At 43.6% G+C, this 23,256-nt stretch overlaps 1 protein-coding gene across 2 annotated transcripts in view; it reads right to left on the minus strand.

Annotated features, from left to right (window-relative positions):
• The window catches only part of LOC115207949 (arf-GAP with GTPase, ANK repeat and PH domain-containing protein 1), an 85,254-nt gene that overhangs the window by 15,174 nt on the left and 46,824 nt on the right, over positions 1 to 23,256 (minus strand). For both annotated transcript variants that reach the window (XM_029775595.1, XM_029775594.1), the window contains exons 2-9: positions 3,143 to 3,201; positions 2,560 to 2,647; positions 2,195 to 2,280; positions 1,848 to 1,989; positions 1,108 to 1,242; positions 784 to 905; positions 390 to 554; positions 28 to 114 (exon numbers count right to left, since the gene is read on the minus strand). In XM_029775595.1, coding sequence (XP_029631455.1) covers positions 28 to 114; positions 390 to 554; positions 784 to 905; positions 1,108 to 1,242; positions 1,848 to 1,989; positions 2,195 to 2,280; positions 2,560 to 2,647; positions 3,143 to 3,201 — 884 coding nt within the window. The remainder of the gene's footprint in view (positions 1 to 27; positions 115 to 389; positions 555 to 783; positions 906 to 1,107; positions 1,243 to 1,847; positions 1,990 to 2,194; positions 2,281 to 2,559; positions 2,648 to 3,142; positions 3,202 to 23,256) is intronic.

Genomic DNA, 23,256 nt, shown 5'->3' on the forward strand with positions numbered 1-23,256 from the left:
GCTCCTACAGGATGTACGGTCACCCACCTGCTTAATGGGGATGGAGCGTCCAATGCCCAGGTCTCCTGTCTTACTGTCTGTACTCCTCCTCTCCGAGTCACTGCCCCTATGGCCCTGTAAACAGGGCACAGGACAAACGACAACAATTAACAGGAGAAAACAGAGTGAGAGAGATTGAGAGAAATATACAGACAGAGAGTGAAGAAAAAGGCTAAGGAGAAGGACTATAATCCATGAACAGAGCTAACAAGAGTACATTTCAAAGAAAGCACAGGGTCCCTGAGAGGGTTATGGATTGGTCGATGAGGAAACTAAAGTCAGTAAATGTGAAAGTGTGTGTGTGGGGGGGTGGGCGCCTGCGTGTGTATACACGTTGGTGGGTATGTTACCGTGAAGCGGGGGCCGGTGCGTCGCCGGGATGCGCTGCGGACAGACCCTGGGGTGGCGCTGCCCAGCCTCTCCCCCCCTACTGCCCCACCGATCTCTTTATGACTGATCACTGGGGTGGAGGGCAGAGAGGACGAGTAGTCACTACTCTGACCACCATTACTGGCCTGAGAGAGACAGAAAGAGTGGCAGACAAATTTGAAGAGAGAGAGTGAGAGATTACAGAGAGCAAAAAAATGCTGTCTAAAGATCTGAAAAAAATATGGAAACAAAATCTATATATCTGATTAGACACTGATCTGAACACTACCAGTCCAACATTATTAACATCCTATTGATTTGGGCCAGTGCCTCATCTCCAGTATGGAGGACTAGAGGCCAAAGTTGCTGCTGTACCTGCCCAGGAAAGACTCCTGACACTGGGGTAGAGCCTCCAGAGTGACTGGGAGAGTTGGGCAGGGATTTACAGGAGGCCACTAGAGCTGCCTGCTTCTTCACTGCCATGATCTTGTGGGCAGCTGTGGTAGAGAGAGAGAGAGGACAAATACAAACACTACTCGTCAGACAGTCATCTTTCTAGATCCTCCTATAGATGAATATGAAATTCATTTAATTGGTTGATTCAGTCAAATTCCAAGTTAAGCAGCAACATTGTACTGAAAGAACTGAAAAGGAGCAGTGTATGTGTGTGTGTGTGTGTGCCCGCACGCATGTCCTCACCCTCGGTGAAGACGCGGTTGACGTTGAGGCCGTAGGTAGCGCAGGTCTCGTAGTAGGTACAGCGCCTCACGTCTGAACACAGCTGTCTGGCCCTGGCGTCCTCTATCACCCGAGGGTTGGTGCTGGTGATTTTATCTGGAGGAAGGAGGAACTACATCAACACTACATTCCAAGGGCCTTCCGAGTGGTGCAGTGGTATACGGCACTGCATCGCTGTGTCACTAGAGATCCTGGTTCGAGTCCAGGCTCTGTCGCTGCTGGCCGTGACCGGGAGACCCATGGGGCGGTGCACAATTGGCCCAGTGTCGTTAGGGGAGGGTTTGGCCGACAGGGATGTTCTTGTCCCATCGTGCACTAGCGACTCTTGTGACGGGCCGGGTGCAGTGCATGCTGACCAGGTCGCCAGGTGTACGGTGTTTCCTCCGACACATTGGTGCGGCTGGCTTCCGGGTTAAGCGGGCAGTGCGGCTTGGCTGGGTTGTGTTTTGGAGGATGCACGGCTCTCAACCTTGGCCTCTCCCGAGTCCGTATGGGAGTTGCAGCGATGGGACAATTGGATACCAGAAAAAGGGGTAAAAATGTTTTTTTTTTAATAACCCCACTACATTCCAAGTTACATCAACACTACACCCCATTGGGAAACAACATCAACACTACATCTCATTGGAAACCTTCATAAACCCATATAGACTCCACATGATGCTATCTTTAGAATAACATGGGTATGAGTGGGGTCTGACCTTGAGTGCCCACGACTATGAAGGGGATCTCAGCGATGTTGCGGTGAGAGCCCAGCTCGCTGTAGTTCCTGTACACTTCCTGGAAACTGGCCTCATTTTCCAGACTGAAGACCAGGATGACCCCGTCCACCCAGTTAGCCATCTGAAGGGGAGGGGGTGAGACGGCAGGGGAGGATAGGAGAGGGGAAAAGAGGAAGACAAATGGGGAGAGAAGGGGTGAAATAGAGAGAGTCCAAGGAGAACGTATAGGTTCATATCACTGTGTCAGAGTGAACACCTGTCAACTCTATGTGTTTTAAAGGAGACTCACTACTCATCAGTCTGTAGTCAGTAAAGCCTCCACCTACCTGTGCATCTGGGGGTCCTGTCTCCTCCCTGATCAGCAACATGTGACTGTTACCATCAACCAGCACCTCCTTCTTATACCTGCCCTCTGAGAGACAGAGAGAGCAAGAGAGAGAGAGTGAGTGAGCGTGAGAGAGTGCGAGAGAGAGAGAGGCCAAGATCGTTACAAGAAGCCCTTTGTGTTAGTAGTATTGTCTATACAGGAATCCATAGATCTAAATATGAATTTGAGATGGATACATTTTCCACACCCATCCCTCAGCTATTTGCCAAAACACTGGCGGGGTGTACGATATGCTGTTGTTTGAATTGCCGATTGCCCCTTTAAGTACACAGTATGTCTGTGTGGAGATGATGTCAAACTCACCATCTGGGTTCTCCAGGGGGAGGTAGCTCCCGGTCATGTGTCTGTGGACCAAGGCTGACTTTCCACTGCGGAGACCTCCCAACACCCCCTGGACACACACACACACACACACACACACACGTTTACCCCACTTTTTCAGAGTGACATGTTTGCCCTACTCTTCTACAACTACCACTATTTACATCATCATAGCATACTTAACCAATAAGGCATGTGTGGGTGTGGTATATGGCCGATATACCACGGTTAAGGGCTGTTCTTACGCACGACGCAATGCAGACGGCCTGGGTACAGCCCTTAGCTGTGGTATATTGGCCATATACCACAAACCCCTGAGGTGCCTTATTGCTATTATAAAACTGGTTACTAACGTAATTAGAGCAGTAAAAATAAATGTTTTGTCATACCCGTGGTATACGGTCTGATATACCATGGCTGTCAGCCAACCAGCATTCAGGGCTCAAACCACTCAGTTTATAAAGTACATTATAATACACTGTTACTGTCTCTGTTGAAGCCAAGACTACACGTATTACCTATTCTACTGGAATGACTACAATAATGATAACAACACCACTCTCACCAGACGGAGCTCTTGGACGGTTCGACTGAAGGTCCATTCTTGACTGTTAGTGCACGCCGCTGTATACAGAAAAAGAGAGAGGAAGAGATATATATATATATATATAAACTCAGCAAAAAAAGAAGTGTCCTCACACTGTCAACTGCGTTTATTTTCAGCAAACTTAACATGTGTAAATATTTGTATGAACATAAGATTCAACAACTGAGACATAAAATGAACAAGTTCCACAGACATGTGACTAACAGAAATGGAATAATGTGTCCCTGAACAAAGGGGGGGTCAAAATCAAAAGTAAAAGTCAGTATCTGATGTGGCCACCAGCTGCATTACTGCAGTGCATCTCCTCCTCATTGACTGCACCAGATTTGCCAGTTCTTGCTGTGAGATGTTACCCCACCGCTTCCACTAAGGCACCTGCAAGATCCCGGACATTTCTGGGGGGAACGTCCCCAGCCCTCACCCTCCGATCCACCGGTCCCAGATGTGCTCAATGGGATTGAGATCCGGGCTCTTCACTGGCCATGGCAGAACACTGACATTCCTGTCTTGCAGGAAATCACGCACAGAACGAGCAGTATGGCTGGTGGCATTGTCATGCTGGAGGGTCATGTCAGGATGAGCCTGCAGGAAGGGTACCACATGAGGGAGGAGGATGTCTTCCCTGTAACACACAGCGTTGAGATTGCCTGCAATGACAACAACCTCAGTCCGATGATGCTGTGACACACCATGACGGACCCTCCACCTCCAAATCGATCCCGCTCCAGAGTACAGGCCTCGGTGTAACGCTCATTCCTTCGATGATAAACGCCAATCCGACCATTACCCCTGGTGAGACAAAACCGCGACTCGTCAGTGAAGAGCACTTTTTTGCCAGTCCTGTCTGGTCCAGCGACGGTGGGTTGCCAGTGATGTCTGGTGAGGACCTGCCTTACAACAGGCCTACAGGCCCTCAGTCCAGCCTCTCTCAGCTTATTGAGAACTGTCTGAGCACTGATAGAGAGAGGGATTGTGCGTTCCTGGTGTAACTCGGGCAGTTGTTGTTGCCATCCTGTACCTGTCCCGCAGGTGTGATGTTCGGATGTACCGAACCTGTGCAGGTGTTCTGCCACTGCGAGGACGATCAGCTGTCCATCCTGTCTCCCTGTAGCGCTGTCTTAGGTGTCTCACAGTAGGGACATTGCAATTTATTGCCCTGGACACATCTGCAGTCCTCATGCCTCCTTGCAGCATGCCTAAGGCACGTTCACACAGATGAGCAGGGACCCTGGGCATCTTTCTTTTGGTGTTTTTCAGAGTCAGTAGAACAGCCTCTTTAGTGTCCTAAGTTTTCATAACTGTGACCTTATTTGCCTACCGTCTGGAAGCTGTTAGTGTCATAACGCCCGTTCCACAGGTGCATGTTCATGAATTGTTTATGGTTCATTTAACAAGCATGGGAAACAGTATTTAAACCCTTTACAAGGAAGATCTGTGAAGTTATTTGGATTTCTACAAATTATCTTTGAAAGACAGGGTCCTGAAAAAGGGACGTTTCTTTTTTGCTGAGTTTATATAGAGAAAGAGAGAGAAAGAAAGTGAGACTGTCTGCCTCCTGCCTAAAGCCTGCTTAGAGGAGGGGAGACTTTCAAAGTCACCAGCCGTCGCGCATCACAGCACTCTGAAGCTGTGAGGTGTGCCGCGCCGTTCCGAGTGGCCAATGCCGCCACTGCAGTGTGTGTGCCCCCATACGTGCCCTGTCGCAGGTCCAGATGGCACAGAATATAGAGTTAGGAGAGGAAGGGAAGGAGAGAGGGAGTGAGAGAATGAGGTAGAGCTGCAAAGGAGGAGTGCAAATTAATTGCACAGGCTCAGTGGGGCTGCAGTGGTGAGGCTCAAGTTCATTAGCAGCTCTGTGGATGGAACCCAGAGCTAGCGTGCCAGTTTATATATATGTGTGTGTGTGTGTGTGTGTGTGTGTGTGTGTGTGTGTGTGTGTGTGTGTGTGTGTGTGTGTGTGTGTGTGTGTGTGTGATGAGCGTGTATGTGAGATGATTAACAAACAACCTCCATCCAAAATTCCAATACAAGCCTCAGTTTTCACCTTATTTTTGAAAGCCCCCCCCCAAAAAAGGGGGTGTACTGTAGAGAGAGAGAGAGAGAGAGAGAGAGAGAGATCATTTCTGTGTTCACAGCGGAATGAAAACAAGGATATCCCCCAAGCATCCTGATTCCTAGGTAACTGTTTCACTGCATTTCCCAGAGGTGTCCAATAATATATGAGAAGCACAGAAAGGGGTCTTCCCAACAGCTGACTGCCAATGAGTAGTCATCTGTTGCTTTGTAGACTTTTCTCAAAGTCACATAATCTTCTATTTGTACACTACTGCAAAAGCCCTCACACAGAAAAGAGCGAGATGGAGAGCCACGGTGGACACACTTTGTTACCAAAGGGTCCAAGAGGATTAAGTCAAGTCACACTACTGCATAGCAGAGAGGAAGAGGACTAGTAGATACTGTCACATCCTTAAAGTAGCTGCCAATGTCATTCCTCATAGTGACATAGCCAATCAATAAGAGTGCATTTGTTCAGATGTGGACCTGAAGACTAATGGCCATGCAGTATGCAGTAGAGCAGACATGTAGAATGAATGTGACAATCCTTAACATGGATTTGTGTCAATCTCAAATGGCACCCCTATTCCCTATGTAGTGCACACATTTTAAAACAGGACCCATAGGGTATAGGGAGCCAGTTGGGAGGCAGACAAGGTTTTGAGATGGGTTGAGGGTCGTACATGTACCAGTGTGCACTCCAGGACGAGACTAGCTACCTTTGTGCACTAGACACCCCAAGGCCAGACTGTCTGTACCAGAGACCCAGGCTGCCTCCCAAATGGCACCCTGTTCAAAAGTAGTGCAGGGAATAGGGTGCCATTTGGAACATAGCCCCACACAACACAGGCACTTAAACACATGTCAAAATACTAAAGAAGACTGGAGCGATGGATGGGAAATAAAAACATTAACAAGCCGATTCTGCAATGCACACACGCACGCACGCAAGCATACACCGTGTTTAACAGTCCCTCTATCCAGAGAACCGATTCCTGATTTGGGCAACAGGCAGCATCATACACAAACGGCCACACAAACGATGACACCGACTCAATCAAAAGGGTCTTTGGAGGTCTGAGTAAAGCAGTGTTGAAGTCAAATCCAGTCAGACAGTGTGATCCCTCATACACTGAATCCTTTCTCTCTGGACACACACCACCATTGAGGGAGTCTCCACAGGCACACATTATATAGTGCCTGTCCTTTGCTGTGCGCACCGGCCACACCTGGTAACACAGCCACCACCACTTCCTTCCACTCTCGCTCTCAGGGGAGATGAAAATCCCTTACCCCCTTTCTTTCAGTCTGCGTATCAGTTTCTCCCTCTCTCCACCCCCCCCTTAATTCTAACCCTCCCTTCTCTCTCCAGCGTCACCGACCAAATAGCGTCTTGTCGCTTGCTGTTGCCATGGCAACCCTTCTTTCATAAATTGCCTGGGTCTTCGCACAACAAACGCTACCATACATACAGCGGTGTGAACACATTCATACAATTGTAACTGAGACACATTCAAACATAGGCTACACATACTAGAGCCCACATAAAACACTGAAAATGCTGAAAAATAAATGATTGACACTCACCAGGTTTCCATCCAACCTTTTTATGTGAGTAAAGTACATGTTGGATACAAAATGTCATAACAAGCCTGATGGATATATAAAGGTGAAGCATCCGCTTGGCGTTTCCACTCACTACCAAATATGGTAGTGAGAGGAAGCCCATGGCCGGCAGTGGGACAAGATGGAACCAGATTAATTTTAGCGGACATTCTGCAAATTTTCAAATCAATAAAACATTTGCTCTCAATACAGTTTTCTGTTACCACAACTAGAATCTGCTATGAACAGAGTGAACTAAGTTTTGTATACTTTACAATTCGTAAAAGTGTTTAAAAAAAAGCGTTCTGTAGGAGTGCAAAGGCGAATTTAGTTATTGCACACGCGCACTTCAGAGTAGGCGTTCCCTAACGAAAATATGCAGATAGATGCTAGAACTCGCCAATAGGATCTTGCTAGTGTGTGCTTGGCTCTGCCCACATCCTTGCTTGTTCTGCCCGCTATGACTAATTTGTTCAAATTGGAAACGACAGGCAGTGGTCTATCTTGGTTTAGTTATACATCTTTGTAATCGTTTTGTTTCGTTAAAATGAATTACGTGAGAAATGTTGGTGGAAACGCTTTTATGCGCAAATATTGATTTAATAACCATCATATGGAAGTAGACTTGGAGTCACGCGATGACATGTTGTGTGGTCCTCCCAATACGACTAGTCGTGAAAGCATACAGTGTATTAGACTACAGATGAAGTAAATTATGATGAACTTCACAGGGTGGTGAAAGTGCAGTGATGAGCTTGATGCTCCTATTCTGGTGACATGATCATCGCTGCTTGGCTACCGCTTGACAAATGCAAATAATATCACTTTTTCTGTCCATAATAATCTCATAATGTAGGTTATACACACACTGCATCTGCGAGCTGTTGGCTAGAGCGCACGTGGCACACTCGCTATTAAACGCAACATTGTTTTGTTGAGAAAAAACATCAGTACAGTTGAAAATGCGATGGAAACCAATCTCACTTCTCATCTCCCACAGGCTTTTATCTGCAACAATTGAATATGATGGAAACACATATCTTCTGGGAAAATGCACATATTGTTTTTATTGCAGATTTTAGAATATTCGCATGAAAATCTGTCGCCAATTGGATGGAAACCTAGCTAATGTTGAGGGCTGAAATGCTTCAATGTCAACAACATTTTTGTATCGATGATATGGATATTATTATTTACTGAGTTAACAAAATATAATTCCAAAATTGAACATAGCCCAAAATTAAAAAATACATTTTCATTAATGGAATTAATTTAAAGGGAATGGGGGATACCTAGTCAGTTGTACAACCGAATCAGAGAGGTCCATGTCTTCAGTGCCCGGGGAACAGTTGATTATCTGCCTTGCTCAGGGGCTGAACGACAAATTTTACATTGTCAGCTCAAGGATTCGATCCAGCAACCTTTCAGTTAATGGCCCAACGCTCGAACCACTAGGCTACCTTTACAGTGGCTTGCGAAAGTATTCACCCCCTTGGCATTTTTATTATTTTGTTACAACCTGGAATTAAAATTGATTTTTGGGGGGGTTATATCATTTGATTTACACAACACTTTGAAGATGCAAAATATTTTCTCTTGTGAAACAAACAAGAAATAAGACAAAAAAACAGAAAACTTGAGCGTGCATAACTATTCACCCCTCCAAAGTCAATACTTTGTAGAGCCACCTTTGCAGCAATTATAGCTGCAAGTCTCCTGGAGTATGTCTCTATAAACTTGGCACATCTAGCCACTGGGATTTTTGCCCATTCTTCAAGGCAAAACTGCTCCAGCTCCTTCAAATTGAATGGGTTCTGCTGGTGTACAGCAATCTGTAAGTCATACCACAGATTCTCAATTGGATTGAGGTCTGGGCTTTGACTCTGCCATTCCAAGACATTTAAATGTTTCCCCTTAAACCACTCGAGGGTTGCTTTAGCAGTATGTATAGGGTCATTGTCCTTCTGGAAGGTGAACCGCCATCCCAGTCTCAAATCTCTGGAAGACTGAAACAGGTTTTCCTCAAGAATTTCCCTTTATTTAGTGCCATCTATCATTCCTTCAATTCTGACCAGTTTCCCAGTCCCTGCCGATGAAAAACATCCCCACAGCTTGATGCTGCCACCACCATGCTTCACTGTGTGGATGGTGTTCTCGCGTGATGAGAGGTGTTGGGTTTGCGCCAGACATAGCGTTTTCATTGATGGCTAAAAAGCTAAATTTTAGTCTCATCTGACCAGAGTACCTTCTTCCATATGTTTGGGGAGTCTCCCACATGCCTTTTGGCAAACACCAAACGTGTTTGCTTCTTTTTTTCTTTAAGCAATGGCTTTTTTCTGGCCACTCTTCCGTAAAGCCTAGCTCTGTGGAATGTACGGCTTAAAGTGGTCCTATGGACAGATACTCCAATCTCCGCTGTGGAGCTTTGCAGTGCCTATAGGGTTATCTTTGGTCTCCTTGTTGCCTCTCTGATTAATGCCCTCCTTGCCTGGTCCATGTGTCTTGGTGCGTGGCCCTCTCTTGGCAGATTTGTTGTGGTGCCATATTCTTTAAAATAAAATGTTAGAAACAGATTAAAATGGTGCTCTGTGGGATGTTCAAAGTTTCAGATATTTTTTTTATAACCCAACCCTGATCTTTACTTCTCCACAACTTTGTCCCTGTCCTGTTTGGAGAGCTCCTTGGTCTTCATGGTGCCGCTTGCTTAGTGGTGCCCGTTGCTTAGTGGTGTTGCAGACTCTGGGGCCTTTCAGAACAGGTGTATATATACTGAGATCATGTGACACTTAGATTGCACACAGGTGGACTTTATTTAACTAATTATGTGACTTCTGAAGGTAATTGGTTGCACCAGATCTTATTTATGCGCTTCGTAGCAAAGGGGGTGAATACATATGCACACACCAGTTTTCTGTTTGTTATTTTTTTGAAACGTAGTAACTTTTTCCTTTCACTTCACCAGTTTGGACTATTTTGTGTATGTCCATTACATGAAATCCAAATAAAAATCAATTTAAATGACAGGTTGTAATGCAACACAATAGGAAAAATGCCAAGGAGGGTGAATACTTTTGCAAAGCACTGTACTTCAACTATAATTGACACCATCTGAAATAAAATAGAAATGCCCTGCAAAATGTAAATAGATTTCAGCTATTTTTCACCCAATTGTAATGTGGAGTCATTGAGTGAATGGGGTCTATTTGGACTTTGATTGACTCTGCAAGCAGAGCAGGAAGTTACTCCTTCTGTCCCAAATCCCTCACCCCCTGCCCCCTCACTCCTCCTCCTATCCATCCCTCAGAAGAACACAGCTCTGTGTACTCCCATGCTTAATTATTCATGCGCCACTTACTCCTGACAATTTATTCAGCACTTACACCAATCTTACACATTCCTTAAATCGGTCTACAATAGCACATTCGCAAAATATAGTGAAATCTGAATATGTTATTACATTGGGCTTTATCACATTTTCTTGTGACTCCTTGGAGTTAGAGAAATTTAGGCCAAGTAGGTTTTCATTTGCAGAACCATCACTCTTGGGAGTAGGTGAAGCATATGCAGGTTGTCCTCTCCCTTATTTAACCTCTTTCATGCCTAACACCCTAACGCTCATTTTACTGTGCTCCCGAGTGGTGTTGCGGTCTAAGGCACTCAGTGCTAAAGGCTTCACTACAGTCCCTGGTTTCGAATCCAGGCTGTATCATTGATAACAATGGCGCCGGAGAAGGAGGCTGACGTTTTACATGTCCATAAACCGATTGTGATTTTTGTTAGTTTATTTGCGTTGTTTGTAACTTATTTTTTAACTTATTTTGTACATAATGTCTCTTATGATCGAAAATAACTTCTGGACATCAGGACTGCAATTACTCACCACGGACTGACAGAATCCTTTTTTTCCTTTAACAGGCTGACGAGCCCAACGGGAATGATATACTTCTTTCTCGGGAACAGGGCCAGATCCCCGTGATTTGCGTGAAGAGGCGGAGAAAAAGGGGCCAGAGGGCGGGCTGCCTTCTGAGAATTCGTAGGAGATCGAATAAACCTCCACTTCCTTCCATTATGCTAGCAAAAGTGCAATCTTTGGAGAATAAAATAGATGACCTACGCATCCTACAATCAAATCAAAGTTTATTTGTCACATGCGCCGAATACAACAGTGAAATGCTTACTTACAGGCTCTAACCAATAGTGCAAAAAAGGTATTAGGTGAACAATAGGTAAGTAAAGAAATAAAAACAACAGTGAAAAACAGTAGCGAGGCTATATACAGTAGCGAGGCTATAAAAGTAGCGAGGCTACATACAGACACCGGTTAGTCAGGCTGATTGAGGTAGTATGTACATGTAGATATGGTTAAAGTGACTATGCATATATGATGAACAGAGAGTAGCAGTAGCATAAAGAGGGGTTGGCGGGTGGTGGGTGGCGGGACACAATGCAGATAGCCCGGTAAGCCAATATGCGGGAGCACTGGTTGGTCGGGCCAACGGAGGTAGTAAGTACATATGTACATGAATGTATAGTTAAAGTGACTATGCATATATGATAAACAGAGAGTAGCAGCAGAGTAAAAGAGGGGTTGGGGGGGGGCACACAATGCAAATAGTCCGGGTAGCCATTTCATTACCTGTTCAGGAGTCTTATGGCTTGGGGGTAAAAACTGTTGAGAAGACTTTTTTTGGCACTCCGGTACCGCTTGCCATGTGGTAGTAGAGAGAACAGTCTATGACTGGGGTGGCTGGGGTCTTTGACAATTTTTAGGGCCTTCCTCTGACACTGCCTGGTGTAGAGGTCCTGGATGGCAAGCAGCTTAGCCCCAGTGATATACTGGGCCGTACGCACTACCCTCTGTAGTGCCTTGCGGTCGGAGGCCGAGCAATTGCCGTAGCAGGCAGTGATGCAACCAGTCAGGATGCTCTCGATGTTGCAGCTGTAGAACCGTTTGAGGATCTCAGGACCCATGCCAAATCTTTTTAGTTTCCTGAGGGGGAATAGGCTTTGTCGTGCCCTCTTCACGACTGTCTTGGTGTGTTTGGACCATTCTAGTTTGTTGGTGAAGTGGACACCAAGGAACTTGAAGCTCTCAACCTGCTTCACTACAGCCCCGTCGATGAGAATGGGGGCGTGCTCGGTCCTCTTTTTCCTGTAGCCCACAATCATCTCCTTAGTCTTGGTTACGTTGAGGGATAGATTGTTATTCTGGCACCACCCGGCCAGGTCTCTGACCTCCTCCCTATAGGCTGTCTCGTCGTTGTCGGTGATCAGGCCTACCGCTGTTCTGTCATCTGCAAACTTAATGATCTAAGCTTGATGCCCTCAATCTCACACAAATTATCAATGAACCTACCAGGTACAACCCCAAATCCGTAAACACGGGCACCCTCATAGATATCATCCTAACCAACCTGCCCTCCAACTACACCTCTGCTGTCTTCAACCAGGATCTCAGCGATCACTGCCTCATTGCCTGCGTCTGTAATGGGTCTGTGGTCAAACGACCACCCCCCATCACTGTCAAACACTCCCTAAAACACTTCAGCAAGCAGGGCCTTTCTAATCGACCTGGCCCGGGTATCCTGGAAGGATATTTACCTCATTCCGTCAGTAGAGGATGCCTGTTTATTCTTTAAAACTGCTTTCCTCACCATCTTAAATAAGCATGCCCCATTATTTTTTTTTAACCAGGAACAGACATAGCCCTTGGTTCACTCCAGACCTGACTGCCCTTGACCAGCACAAAAACATCCTGTGGCGTACTGCATTAGCATCGAATAGCCCCCGCGATATGTAACTTTTCAGGGACGTTAGGAACCAATATACACAGGCAGTTAGGAAAGTAAAGGCTAGCTTTTTCAAACAGAAATTTGCATCCTGTAGCAGAAACTCCAAAAAGTTCTGGGACACTAAAGTCCATGGAGAATAACAGCACCTCCTCCCAGCTGCCCACTGCACTGAGGCTAGGAAACACTGTCACCACCAATAAATCCATGATAATTGAGAATTTCAATAAGCATTTATCTACGGCTGGCCAAGCTTTCCACCTGGCTACCCCTACCCAGGTCAACAGCCCTGCACCCCCCACAGCAGCTTGCCCAAGCCTCCCCCATTTCTCCTTCACCCAAATCCAGATAGCTGATGTTCTGAAAGAGCTGCAAAATCTGGACCTCTACAAATCAGCCGGGCTAGACAATCTGGACCCTCTCTTTCTAAAATTATCCGCCGAAATTGTTGCAACCCTTATTACTAGCCTGTTCAACCTCCCTTTCGTATCGTCTGAGATCCCCAAAGATTGGAAAGCTGCAGCGGTCATCCCCTTCTTCAAAGGGGGAGACACTCTAGACCCAAAACTGCTGCAGACTATCTATCCTACCCTGCCTTTCTAAGGTTTTCGAAAGCCAAGTTAACAAACAGATAACCGACCATTTCGAATCCCCCCGTACTTTCTCCGCTATACAATCTGGTTTCCGAGCTGGTCATGGGTGCACCTCAGCCACGCTCAAGGTCCTAAACGATATCATAACTGCCATCGATAAGAGACATTACTGTGCAGCTGTATTCATCAACCTGGCCAAGGCTTTCGACTCTGTCAATCACCGGATTCGTATCGGCAGACTCATTAGCCTTGGTTTCTCAAATGACTGCCTCGCCTGGTTCACCAACTACTTCTCAGACAGAGTTCAGTGTGTCAAATCGGAGGGCCTGTTGTCCGGATCTCTGGCAGTCTCTATTGGGGTGTCACAGGGTTCAATTCTCGGGCCGACTCTCTTCTCTGTATACATCAATGATGATGTCGCTCTTGCTGCTGGTGATTATCTGATCCACCTCTACGCAGACGACACCATTCTGTTGTCATGACATTGCCCTCTTTGGGTACAGCGAGCACCATCCCCCTCTCCTTCTCTATACTCCTTACACCAGGCTCTGCCAGAGAGGTCGTAAATTCCTAGAGGAGAATCTTCCTCAAGGCCAGACAGTATATAGAGAGAGTGAGTTTCATAGAGAGAACAGAACTTGAGGTCCGAACAATATTCATGTTCTGGAGAATGTATAAAAGATCAGTGATGTAACGAGCTACTAACTGGCCCATTTGGTACAATTTTGTGAAACTCATGAGAGACATTACCATAACCCTGTTTATACAATAGTCTCAGTTATGAGGCTTGCATCTAATTGTTGTATAAAATGAATGAGTAAAGATGAAACTATTTGTGAAATTATGTAATGTGATTTTAGAAGGAACTCCGATTCCCTTTGGAGTTTAACTAAATCAGAGGACTGGCCCCTGAGCACAGGCAGGACCCGGCGTCATGGGACAGCCCTTTTCTATGTTCCGAATAAAAACCCCACCTGGGTTTCCCCACTTCAGACCAGACTAGCTCGATTTCCATGAGAGGGCTAAGGTTTCAGACCAGACCATAAAACCTGAGTATAAGCTAAGGTTGTAATGGTTGTTGAAACTCTAAGACTATCGATAGAATAATAACAAATCTTTGATACTAATTACTAGTCTGCAGCTAGGAATTCGGTATCATTGAACGTGAAGACCGACAACCGCCGACATGAATGAATGTTACTCTGAATTATCCATTCTAACCACGGCAGAGAGAGAGAGGGCGGACAAACTCTCCAACAGAAACAAACTTTTCAACAGAGATCCCGACGACACACTGAGCGTAAATATATTGATTGATTGCAATTATTCCCGAATGAGTGAGCGTTCATGTGCAAAGGATTAGCATTTCAATTGTTATAATTATCAACTTTGTAGTGTCTCAGTCGACCCCCACTTCCCTTTTGTCCACCAAGCCGCGATGCCGGTTTAGCCCACTAGGGCACATTCCTCTATCATTTCCTTGTAACCATAACTACTGTTTGTTATGCATTTCTGTGAATTAATTAGTTAGTAAATAAAGGATTTAAGACAATTGATGTATGGATGACTCATAGTGAAGACTGGGTTCGTGCAGATAACCAACAATTTATGACGTTTGGAATGAGACTAACGTGAGATAAATAATAATTCATTAATTCGAAGACTAATTGATCAGATATTAAAATATCTGAAAGTTATATTAGGAAAATTATAACTTTGTAATCTGAATATTTTCCTTGGTGCCCCGACTTCCTAGTTAATTACAGTCACATGATTAATGAGTTTAATCGCGTAATAATAATTACAGAGTTATTTGATAAATAAGTCTTCAGTTTTAATGATGCCAAAGACATGACACTGTATACTTCTGGCCCTCTTTGGACACTGTGCTAACTAACCTCCAGACGAGCTTCAATGCCATATAACTCTCCTTCCGGGGCCTCCAACTGCTCTTAAATGCAAGTTAAACTAAATGCATGCTCTTCAACTGATCGCTGCCTGCACCTGCCCGCCCGTCCAGCATCACTACTCTGGACGGTTCTGACTTAGAATATGTGGACAACTACAAATACCTAGGTGTCTGGTTAGACTGTAAACTCTCTTTCCAGACTCACAATAAGCATCTCCAATCCAAAATTAAATCTAGAATCGGCTTTCTATTTCGCAACAAAGCATCCTTCACTCATGCTGCCAAACATACCCTCGTAAAACTGACTATCCTACCAATCCTTGACTTCGGCGATGTCATTTACAAAATAGCCTCCAACACTCTACTCAGCAAATTGGATGCAGTCTATCACAGTGCCATGCGTTGTCACCAAAGCCCCATATACTACCCACCACTGCAACCTGTGTGGTCTCGTTGGCTGGCCCTCGCTTCATATTCATTGCCAAACCCCACTGGCTCCAGGTCATCTATAAGTCTTTGCTAGGTAAAGCCCCGCCTTATCTCAGCTCACTGGTCACCATAGCAGCACCCAGCCGTAGCACACGCTCCAGCAGGTATATTTCACTGGTCACCCCCAAAGCCAATTCCTCTTTTGGCCACCTTTCCTTCCAGTTCTCTGCTGCCAATGACTGGAACAAACTGCAAAAATCACTGAAGCTGGAGACTCTTATCTCCCTCACTAACTTTAGCACCAGCTATCAGAGCAGCTCACTGCACCTGTACATAGCCCATCTGTAAATTACCCATCCAACTACCTCATCCCCATACTGTTATTTATTTATTTTGCTCCTTTGCACCACAGTATCTCTACTTGCACATTCATCTTCTGCACATCTATCACTCCAGTGTTTAATTGCTATATTGTAATTATTTCAACACTATGGCCTATTTATTGCCTTACCTGACTTATCCTACCTCATTTGCATATACTCTATACAGACTTTTTCTATTGTATTATTGACTGTATGTTTGTTTATTCCATGTGTAACTCTGTGTTGTTGTTTGTGTCACACTGCTTTGCTTTATCTTGTCCAGGTCGCAGTTGTAAATGAGAACTTGTTCTCAACTAGCCTACCTAGAGATTAAAGATTAAACTACCAACGGGACATTCAAAACTGTAATATCTTAAGCTTCACAGAGTCGTGGCTGAAGACACTATCAACATACAGCTAGCTGGTTATACGCTGTACCGGCAGGATAGAACATTGACTCTGTACCGATACCCCCCTGTATACAGTCTCGCTATTGTTATTTTACTGCTGGTCTTTAGTTACTTGTTACTTTTATTTCTTATTCTTATCCATATTTTTTTTAACTCCATTGTTGGTTAGGGGCTCGTAAGTCAGCATTTCACTGTAAGGTCAACATCAACTGTTCAGAGGAGACTCTGTGAATCTGGCCTTCATGGTCGAATTGCTGCAAAGAAACCACTACTAAAGGACACCAATAATAAGAGACTTGCGTGGGCCAAGAAACACAAGAAATGGACATTAGACTGGTGGAAATCTGTCCTTTCTTCTTTCGTCTGATGAGTCCAAATATTAGATTTTTGGTTCCAACCGCCGTGTCTTTGTAAGACGCAGAGTAGGTGAACAGATGGTTCCCACCATGAAGCATGGAGGAGGACTTGTAATGGTGTGGGGGTGCTTGCTGGTGACACTGTCAGTGATTTATTTAGAATTCAAGGCACACTTAACCAGCAAGGCTACCACAGGATTCTGCAGTGATATACCATCCCATCTGGTGTGCGCTTGGTGGGACTATCATTTATTTTTCAATAGGACAATGCTATTTGACCAAGAAGGAGAGTGCTGCATCAGATGACCTGGCCTCCACAATCACCTGACCTCAACCCAATTGAGATGATTTGGGATGAGTTGGACCGCAGAGTGAAGGAAAAGCAGAAAACAATTGCTCACCGTATGTGGGAACTCCTTCAAGACTGTTGGAAAAGCATTCCAGGTGAAGCTGGTTGAGAGAATGCCAAGAGTGTGCATAGCCGTCATCAAGGTAAAGGGTGGCTACTTTGAAGAATCTCAAAAATATGTTGCTATGTTTAACACTTTTTTGGTTATTACATGTGGGTTTTTTCATAGTTTTGATGTCTTCACTATTATTCTACAATGTAGAAAATAGTAAAAATAAAGAAAAAACCTTGAATTAGTAGGTGCGTCCAAACTTTTGACTTGTACTGTATTTATATATATTTTAGGGGGTAGACAAGCTTCAATATTGCAGATAGATTGTTGTTTCCATCAATGTAATTGTCTGCCTCATTTCCAATCCCCATATTGTTTTTGTAAAAATATACATAAATTGCATATTTTTATTTATTTTTTCCTTTATTATTTTCCCCTAACCCTACCATCCCTCCCCTAATTGGAGTAAACTAATGGACGACAACCCTTAGGTGTCACGTCCTGACCATAGAAAGCTGTTATTTTCTATGGTAGAGTAGGTCAGGGCATGAAAGGTTTTTTTTCTAGTTCCGTTTTTCTATGTTGTTATGTTCTAGTTTTGTATTTCTATGTTGGGTTTTGTTTGGGATGATCTCCAATTAGAGGCAGCTGGTCATCGTTGTCTCTAATTGGAGATCATACTTAAGTAGGTGTTTTTCCCACCTGGGTTTGTGGGAGATTGTCTTTGAGTTAGTGTATGTTTCACCTCTGCGTCACGATTTGTTGTTTTTGTTCAGTCAGTTTATTTTGTATGTATTGCAAAGTTTCACAGTTCAATAAAATATGTGGAATGATAATCACGCTGCACTTTGGTCCGCTTCATCCTACGACAACCGTGACATTAGGCTTCTACTTCCAGCTTATACATACTATATACATTTCTCAAACACAGTACATTAGTTATCTTTTGTTTGTTTTAGTCCCATCCTTCAGCTCCTTTTAACCCCTCCCATCTATCTCTGAAAACCATCCAGTTTTGATTTCATATTTTTCAACTGTGCTGTGATGTTTCACAAAGGTTCTGAACATTTCTATTCTCATAGATTCTACATATCATAAATTAAAGATAAACATTTTTGCTAATATTATTATATTGTTGATCGATTGACTGACTTTTTAAAAATCACCCAGCAGTGCCATTTGCTAGCTCCAAGTAGATGTTGTAATTAATCAGCCTTTCCTGAACCTGTGACCAAAAACAAGCTACATGTGGACAGTACCAAAACAAATTATCTAATGATTGTTTCTTTGCAGCAAAATCTGCAGAGCTGGGATGGTTGTAAACCCCATATAGCGCATTCGGAAAGTATTCAGACCCCTTCCCCACATTTTATTACGTTACAGTCTTATTCTAAAATGGATTAAATGAAACAAATATACTCAATCTACACACAATACCCCATTATGACGAAGTGAAAACATTTTTTAGACAGTTTTGCTAATTTATATATTTTTTTTCAAAACGGATACCTTCTTTAAATAAGCATTCAGACCCTTTTCTATGAGACTAGAAATTGAGCTCAGGTGCATCCTATTTCCATGTATCATCCCTGAGATGTTTCTACAATTTGGTTGGAGTCCACCTGTGGTAAATTCAATTGATTGGATGTGATTTCAAAAAGGCACACGCCTGTCTATATAAAAAGGTCCCAAAGTTGACAGTGCATGTCAGAGCAAAAAGAAAGCCATGAGGTCGAAGTAATTGTCCGTAGAGCTCCGAGACAGGATTGTGTCGAGGCACAGATCTGGGGAAGGGTACCAAAACATTTCTGCAGCATTGAAGGTCCCCAAGAACACATTGGCCTCCATCATTCTTAAATGGAAGAAGTGTGGAACCACCAAGACTCTTCCTAGAACTGGCCGGTTGGCCAAACTGAGCAATTCGGGGAGAACGGCCATGGTCAGGGAGGTGACCGAGAACCCGATGGTCACTCTGACAGAGCTCTAGAGTTTATCGTGGAGATGGGAGAACCTTCCAGAAGGACAACAATCTCTGTAGCACTCCACCAATCAGGCCTTTATGGTAGAGTGACCAGACGGAAGCCACTCCTCAGTAAAAAGGCACAACAGCCCGCTTGGAGTTTGCCAAAAAAGCACCTAAAGGACTCTCAGACCATAGAAACAAGATTCGCTGGTCTGATGAAACCAAGATTGAACTCTTTGGCCTGAATGCCAAGCGTCACATCTGGAAGAAACCTGTCACTATTCCTACAGTGAAGCATGGTGGTGGCAGCATCATGTTGTGGGGATGTTTTTCAGCGGCAGGGACTGGGAGACTAGTCAGGATAAAGGGAAAAATGAACGGAGAAAATTACAGAGAGATCCTTGATGAAAACCTGCCCCAGAGCACTCAGGACCTTACCTTCCAACAGGTTCACCTTCCAACAGGACAACGAACCTAAGCACACAGCCAATACAACACAGGAGTGGCTTCGGGACAAGTCCCTGAATGTCCTTGTGTGGCCTTAGCCAGAGCCCGGATTTGAACCCGATGGAACATCTCTGGAGAGACCTTAAAATAGCTGTGCTCCCCATCCAACCTGACAGAGCTTGAGAGGATCTGCAGAGAAGAATGGGAGAAACTCCCCAAATACAGGTATGCCAAGCTTGTAGCGTCATACCCAAGAAGACTCGAGGCTGTAATCGCTGCCAAAGGTGCTTCAACAAAATACTGAGTAAAGGGTCTGAGTACTTATGTAAATATTATATTTCCGTTTTTTTATTGCTAAGACATTTGCAAAAATGTCTAAAAACCTGTTTTTGCTTCGTCATTATAGGGTATTGTGTGTAGATTGAGGAGGGGAAAAAACTATTTAATCAATTTTACAATAAGGCTGTAAAGTAACGAATTGTAGAAAAGGTCAAGGAGTCTGAATACTTTCATAATTTTGTATAATTTTAATTGAAAAACTAAGTTGAGTCCAGCTTTGTTTTGTGTATCAATTCATAAACCATGTGCCATGGAATTAGTACATCGCAAATCTCTTCCCAACTATTTTGCAATCTATTTGGCACAGCTGTCAATTTGTTGGTCCTTAAATGAAACCAAGACACTTTTTTAATCCATCACAATTTTCTTTAGCCATCTCTGGTCTTTAATGCTGTGCCGACACACAAGTTCCTTACTTTCACCCCTTTCCACCTGCCTCCTTTTGTGTGGTTATGCTGCAATAAGTTAGTTGTAATTTTGAGTAGAGCAGACATTTCCATGTATTTGTGTTAGCTGCATGTGTGACATAACTCCACTGGTCCTATTTATGATCTAATTTACAAAGATGATACATTTGTCAAATATTCTTTCCCAATTATATTTACTTTTAAAAAAATAAATTATTTGATTTGAGTTTAACTAACCATAATATTTGTTGTAATATTTGTTTTGTCTTTTCTGGCGGATTAAATTGAAATTAGGGACAAATGACATTATTAAACACGGGGTGAGACATTCTTACTAATTTGCTAGAGAACCAGTTCGGATTTAAGTATAACTTTTGTAAGATTGAAGCCTTTAGTGAGAGGTCTAATGCTTTAATATTTAATAATTTCTGTCCTCCGACTTCATATTCATTATATAAATAGGCCCGTTTAATTTTGTCTGGCATGCCGTTCCAGATAAAATTGAATATCTTTTGCTCAAATAATTTTAAAATACAAGTCGCTAGGTGTAGGCAAGGCCATAAGCAAATAGGTAAACTGGGATAAGACTAAATAGTTAATCAGGGTGATTTTTTTCACAGACAGGTATTTTCCTTTCCACGGTAGCAAGATCTTCTCTATTTGTGTCAACTTTCTATTATAATGTATTGTAGTGAGATCATTTATTTATTTCAGGATATGAATATCGAAAACACCGATTAATGTCCACTTCACCATCAGATCATTTTATTGGTAAACTAAACAGTAATGTAAAAGTAAAAAAAATGTGTGATCCAATACGTAATATAGTACACTTATTATAATTTGGTTGTAATCCAGAGAGGTTAGAAAAGTTGTTCTAGATCATTTTGAGGCTATGGAGGGATCCAAATTGTGGATTTAAAAGAAAACATGAATCATCAGTGTACAGTCGTGGCCAAAAGTTTTGAGAATGACACAAATATTAATTTCCACAAAGTTTGCTGCTTCAGTGTCTTTAGATCATTTTGTCAGATGTTACTATGGAATTCTGAAGTATAATTACAAGCATTTCACAAGTGTCAAAGGCTTTTATTGACAATTACATGAAGTTGATGCAAAGAGTCAATATTTGCAGTGTTGACCCTTCTTTTTCAAGACCTCTGCAATCCGCCCTGGCATGCTGTCAATTAACTTCTGGGCCACATCCTGACTGATGGCAGCCCATTCTTGCATAATCAATGCTTGGAGTTTGTCAGAATTTGTGGGTTTTTGTTTGTCCACCCACCTCTTGAGGATTGACCACAAGTTCTCAATGGGATTAAGGTCTGGGGAGTTTCCTGGCCATGGACACAAAATATCGATGTTTTGTTCCCCGAGCCACTTAGTTATCACTTTTGCCCTATGGCAAGGTGCTCCATCATGCTGGAAATAGCATTGTTCGCCACCAAACTGTTCCTGGATGGTTGGGAGAAGTTGCTCCCGGAGGATGTGTTGGTACCATTCTTTATTCATGGCTGTGTTCTTAGGCAAATTTGTGAGTGAGCCCACTCCCTTGGCTGAGAAGCAACCCCACGCATGAATGGTCTCAGGATGCTTTACTGTTGGCATGACACAGGACTGATGGTAGCGCTCACCTTGTCTTCTCCGGACAAGCTTTTTTCCAGATGCCCCAAACAATCGGAAAGGGGATTCATCAGAGAAAATGACTTTACCCCAGTCCTCAGCAGTCCAATCCCTGTACCTTTTGCAGAATATGAGTCTGTCCCTGATGTTTTTCCTGGAGAGAAGTGGCTTCTTTGCTGCCCTTCTTGACACCAGGCCATCCTCCAAAAGTCTTCGCCTCACTGTGCGTGCAGATGCACTCACCTGCCTGCTGCCATTCCTGAGCAAGCTCTGTACTGGTGGTGCCTTGATCCCGCAGCTGAATCAACTTTAGGAGACGGTCCTGGCGCTTGCTGGACTTTCTTGGGTGCCCTGAAGAATTCTTCACAACAATTGAACCGCTCTCCTTGAAGTTCTTGATGATCCGATAAATGGTTGATTTAGGTGCAATCTTACTGGCAGCAATATCCTTGCCTGTGAAGCCCTTTTTGTGCATCGCAATGATGACGGCACGTGTTTCCTTGCAGGTAACCATGGTTGACAGAGGAAGAACAATGATTCCAAGCACCACCCTCCTTTTGAAGCTTCCATTCTGTTATTCAAACTCAATCAGCATGACAAAGTGATCTCCAGCCTTGTCAACACTCACACCTGTGTTAACGAGAGAATCACTGACATGTCAGCTGGTCCTTTTGTGGCAGGGCTGAAATGCAGTGGAAATGTTTTTTGGGGATTCAGTTCATTTGCATGGCAAAGAGGGACTTTGCAATTAATTGCAATTCATCTGATCACTCTTTATAAACATTCTGGAGTATATGCAAATTGCCATCATACAAACTGAGGCAGCAGACTTAGTGAAAATCTATATGTGTGTCATTCTCAAAACTTTTGGCCACGACTGTACAATAACGCCTTTTTGTTTTTAAGCCCTGGATTTCCAAGCCCTTGATATTATTGTTCGATTTGATTTTAATAACTAACATTTCAATGACCATAATAAATATATATATGCCAATAGTGGACAAGCTTGTTTTACTCCAACAGTTTGATTCCTTCAGAGAAGTAGACATTATTTACACCTAGGGTTACTATACATAACTTTAACCCATTTTATAAGAGACTCTCCAGAATTTAAATACTCCAGGCATTTATATATAAATTCCAGTCGTAATTCATCGAATGCCTTTTCAAAGTCAGCTATGAATACCAGGACTGGTTTCCCAGATTTTTCATGGTGTTCTATTGTTTCCAGTACTTGTCTTATATTATCTCCATTTTATCATACATGTAAAAAACCTGTCTGATTAGGATGAATAATATCAGACAATACCTTTTTAATTCTATGCACTTTGCTAGAAGTTTTGCATCACAACACTGAAGGCTGTAACGTAACAAAATGTGGAAA

This window comes from Salmo trutta, chromosome 14 (genome assembly GCF_901001165.1).
Source record: "Salmo trutta chromosome 14, fSalTru1.1, whole genome shotgun sequence".
Lineage (NCBI taxonomy): Eukaryota > Metazoa > Chordata > Actinopteri > Salmoniformes > Salmonidae > Salmo > Salmo trutta.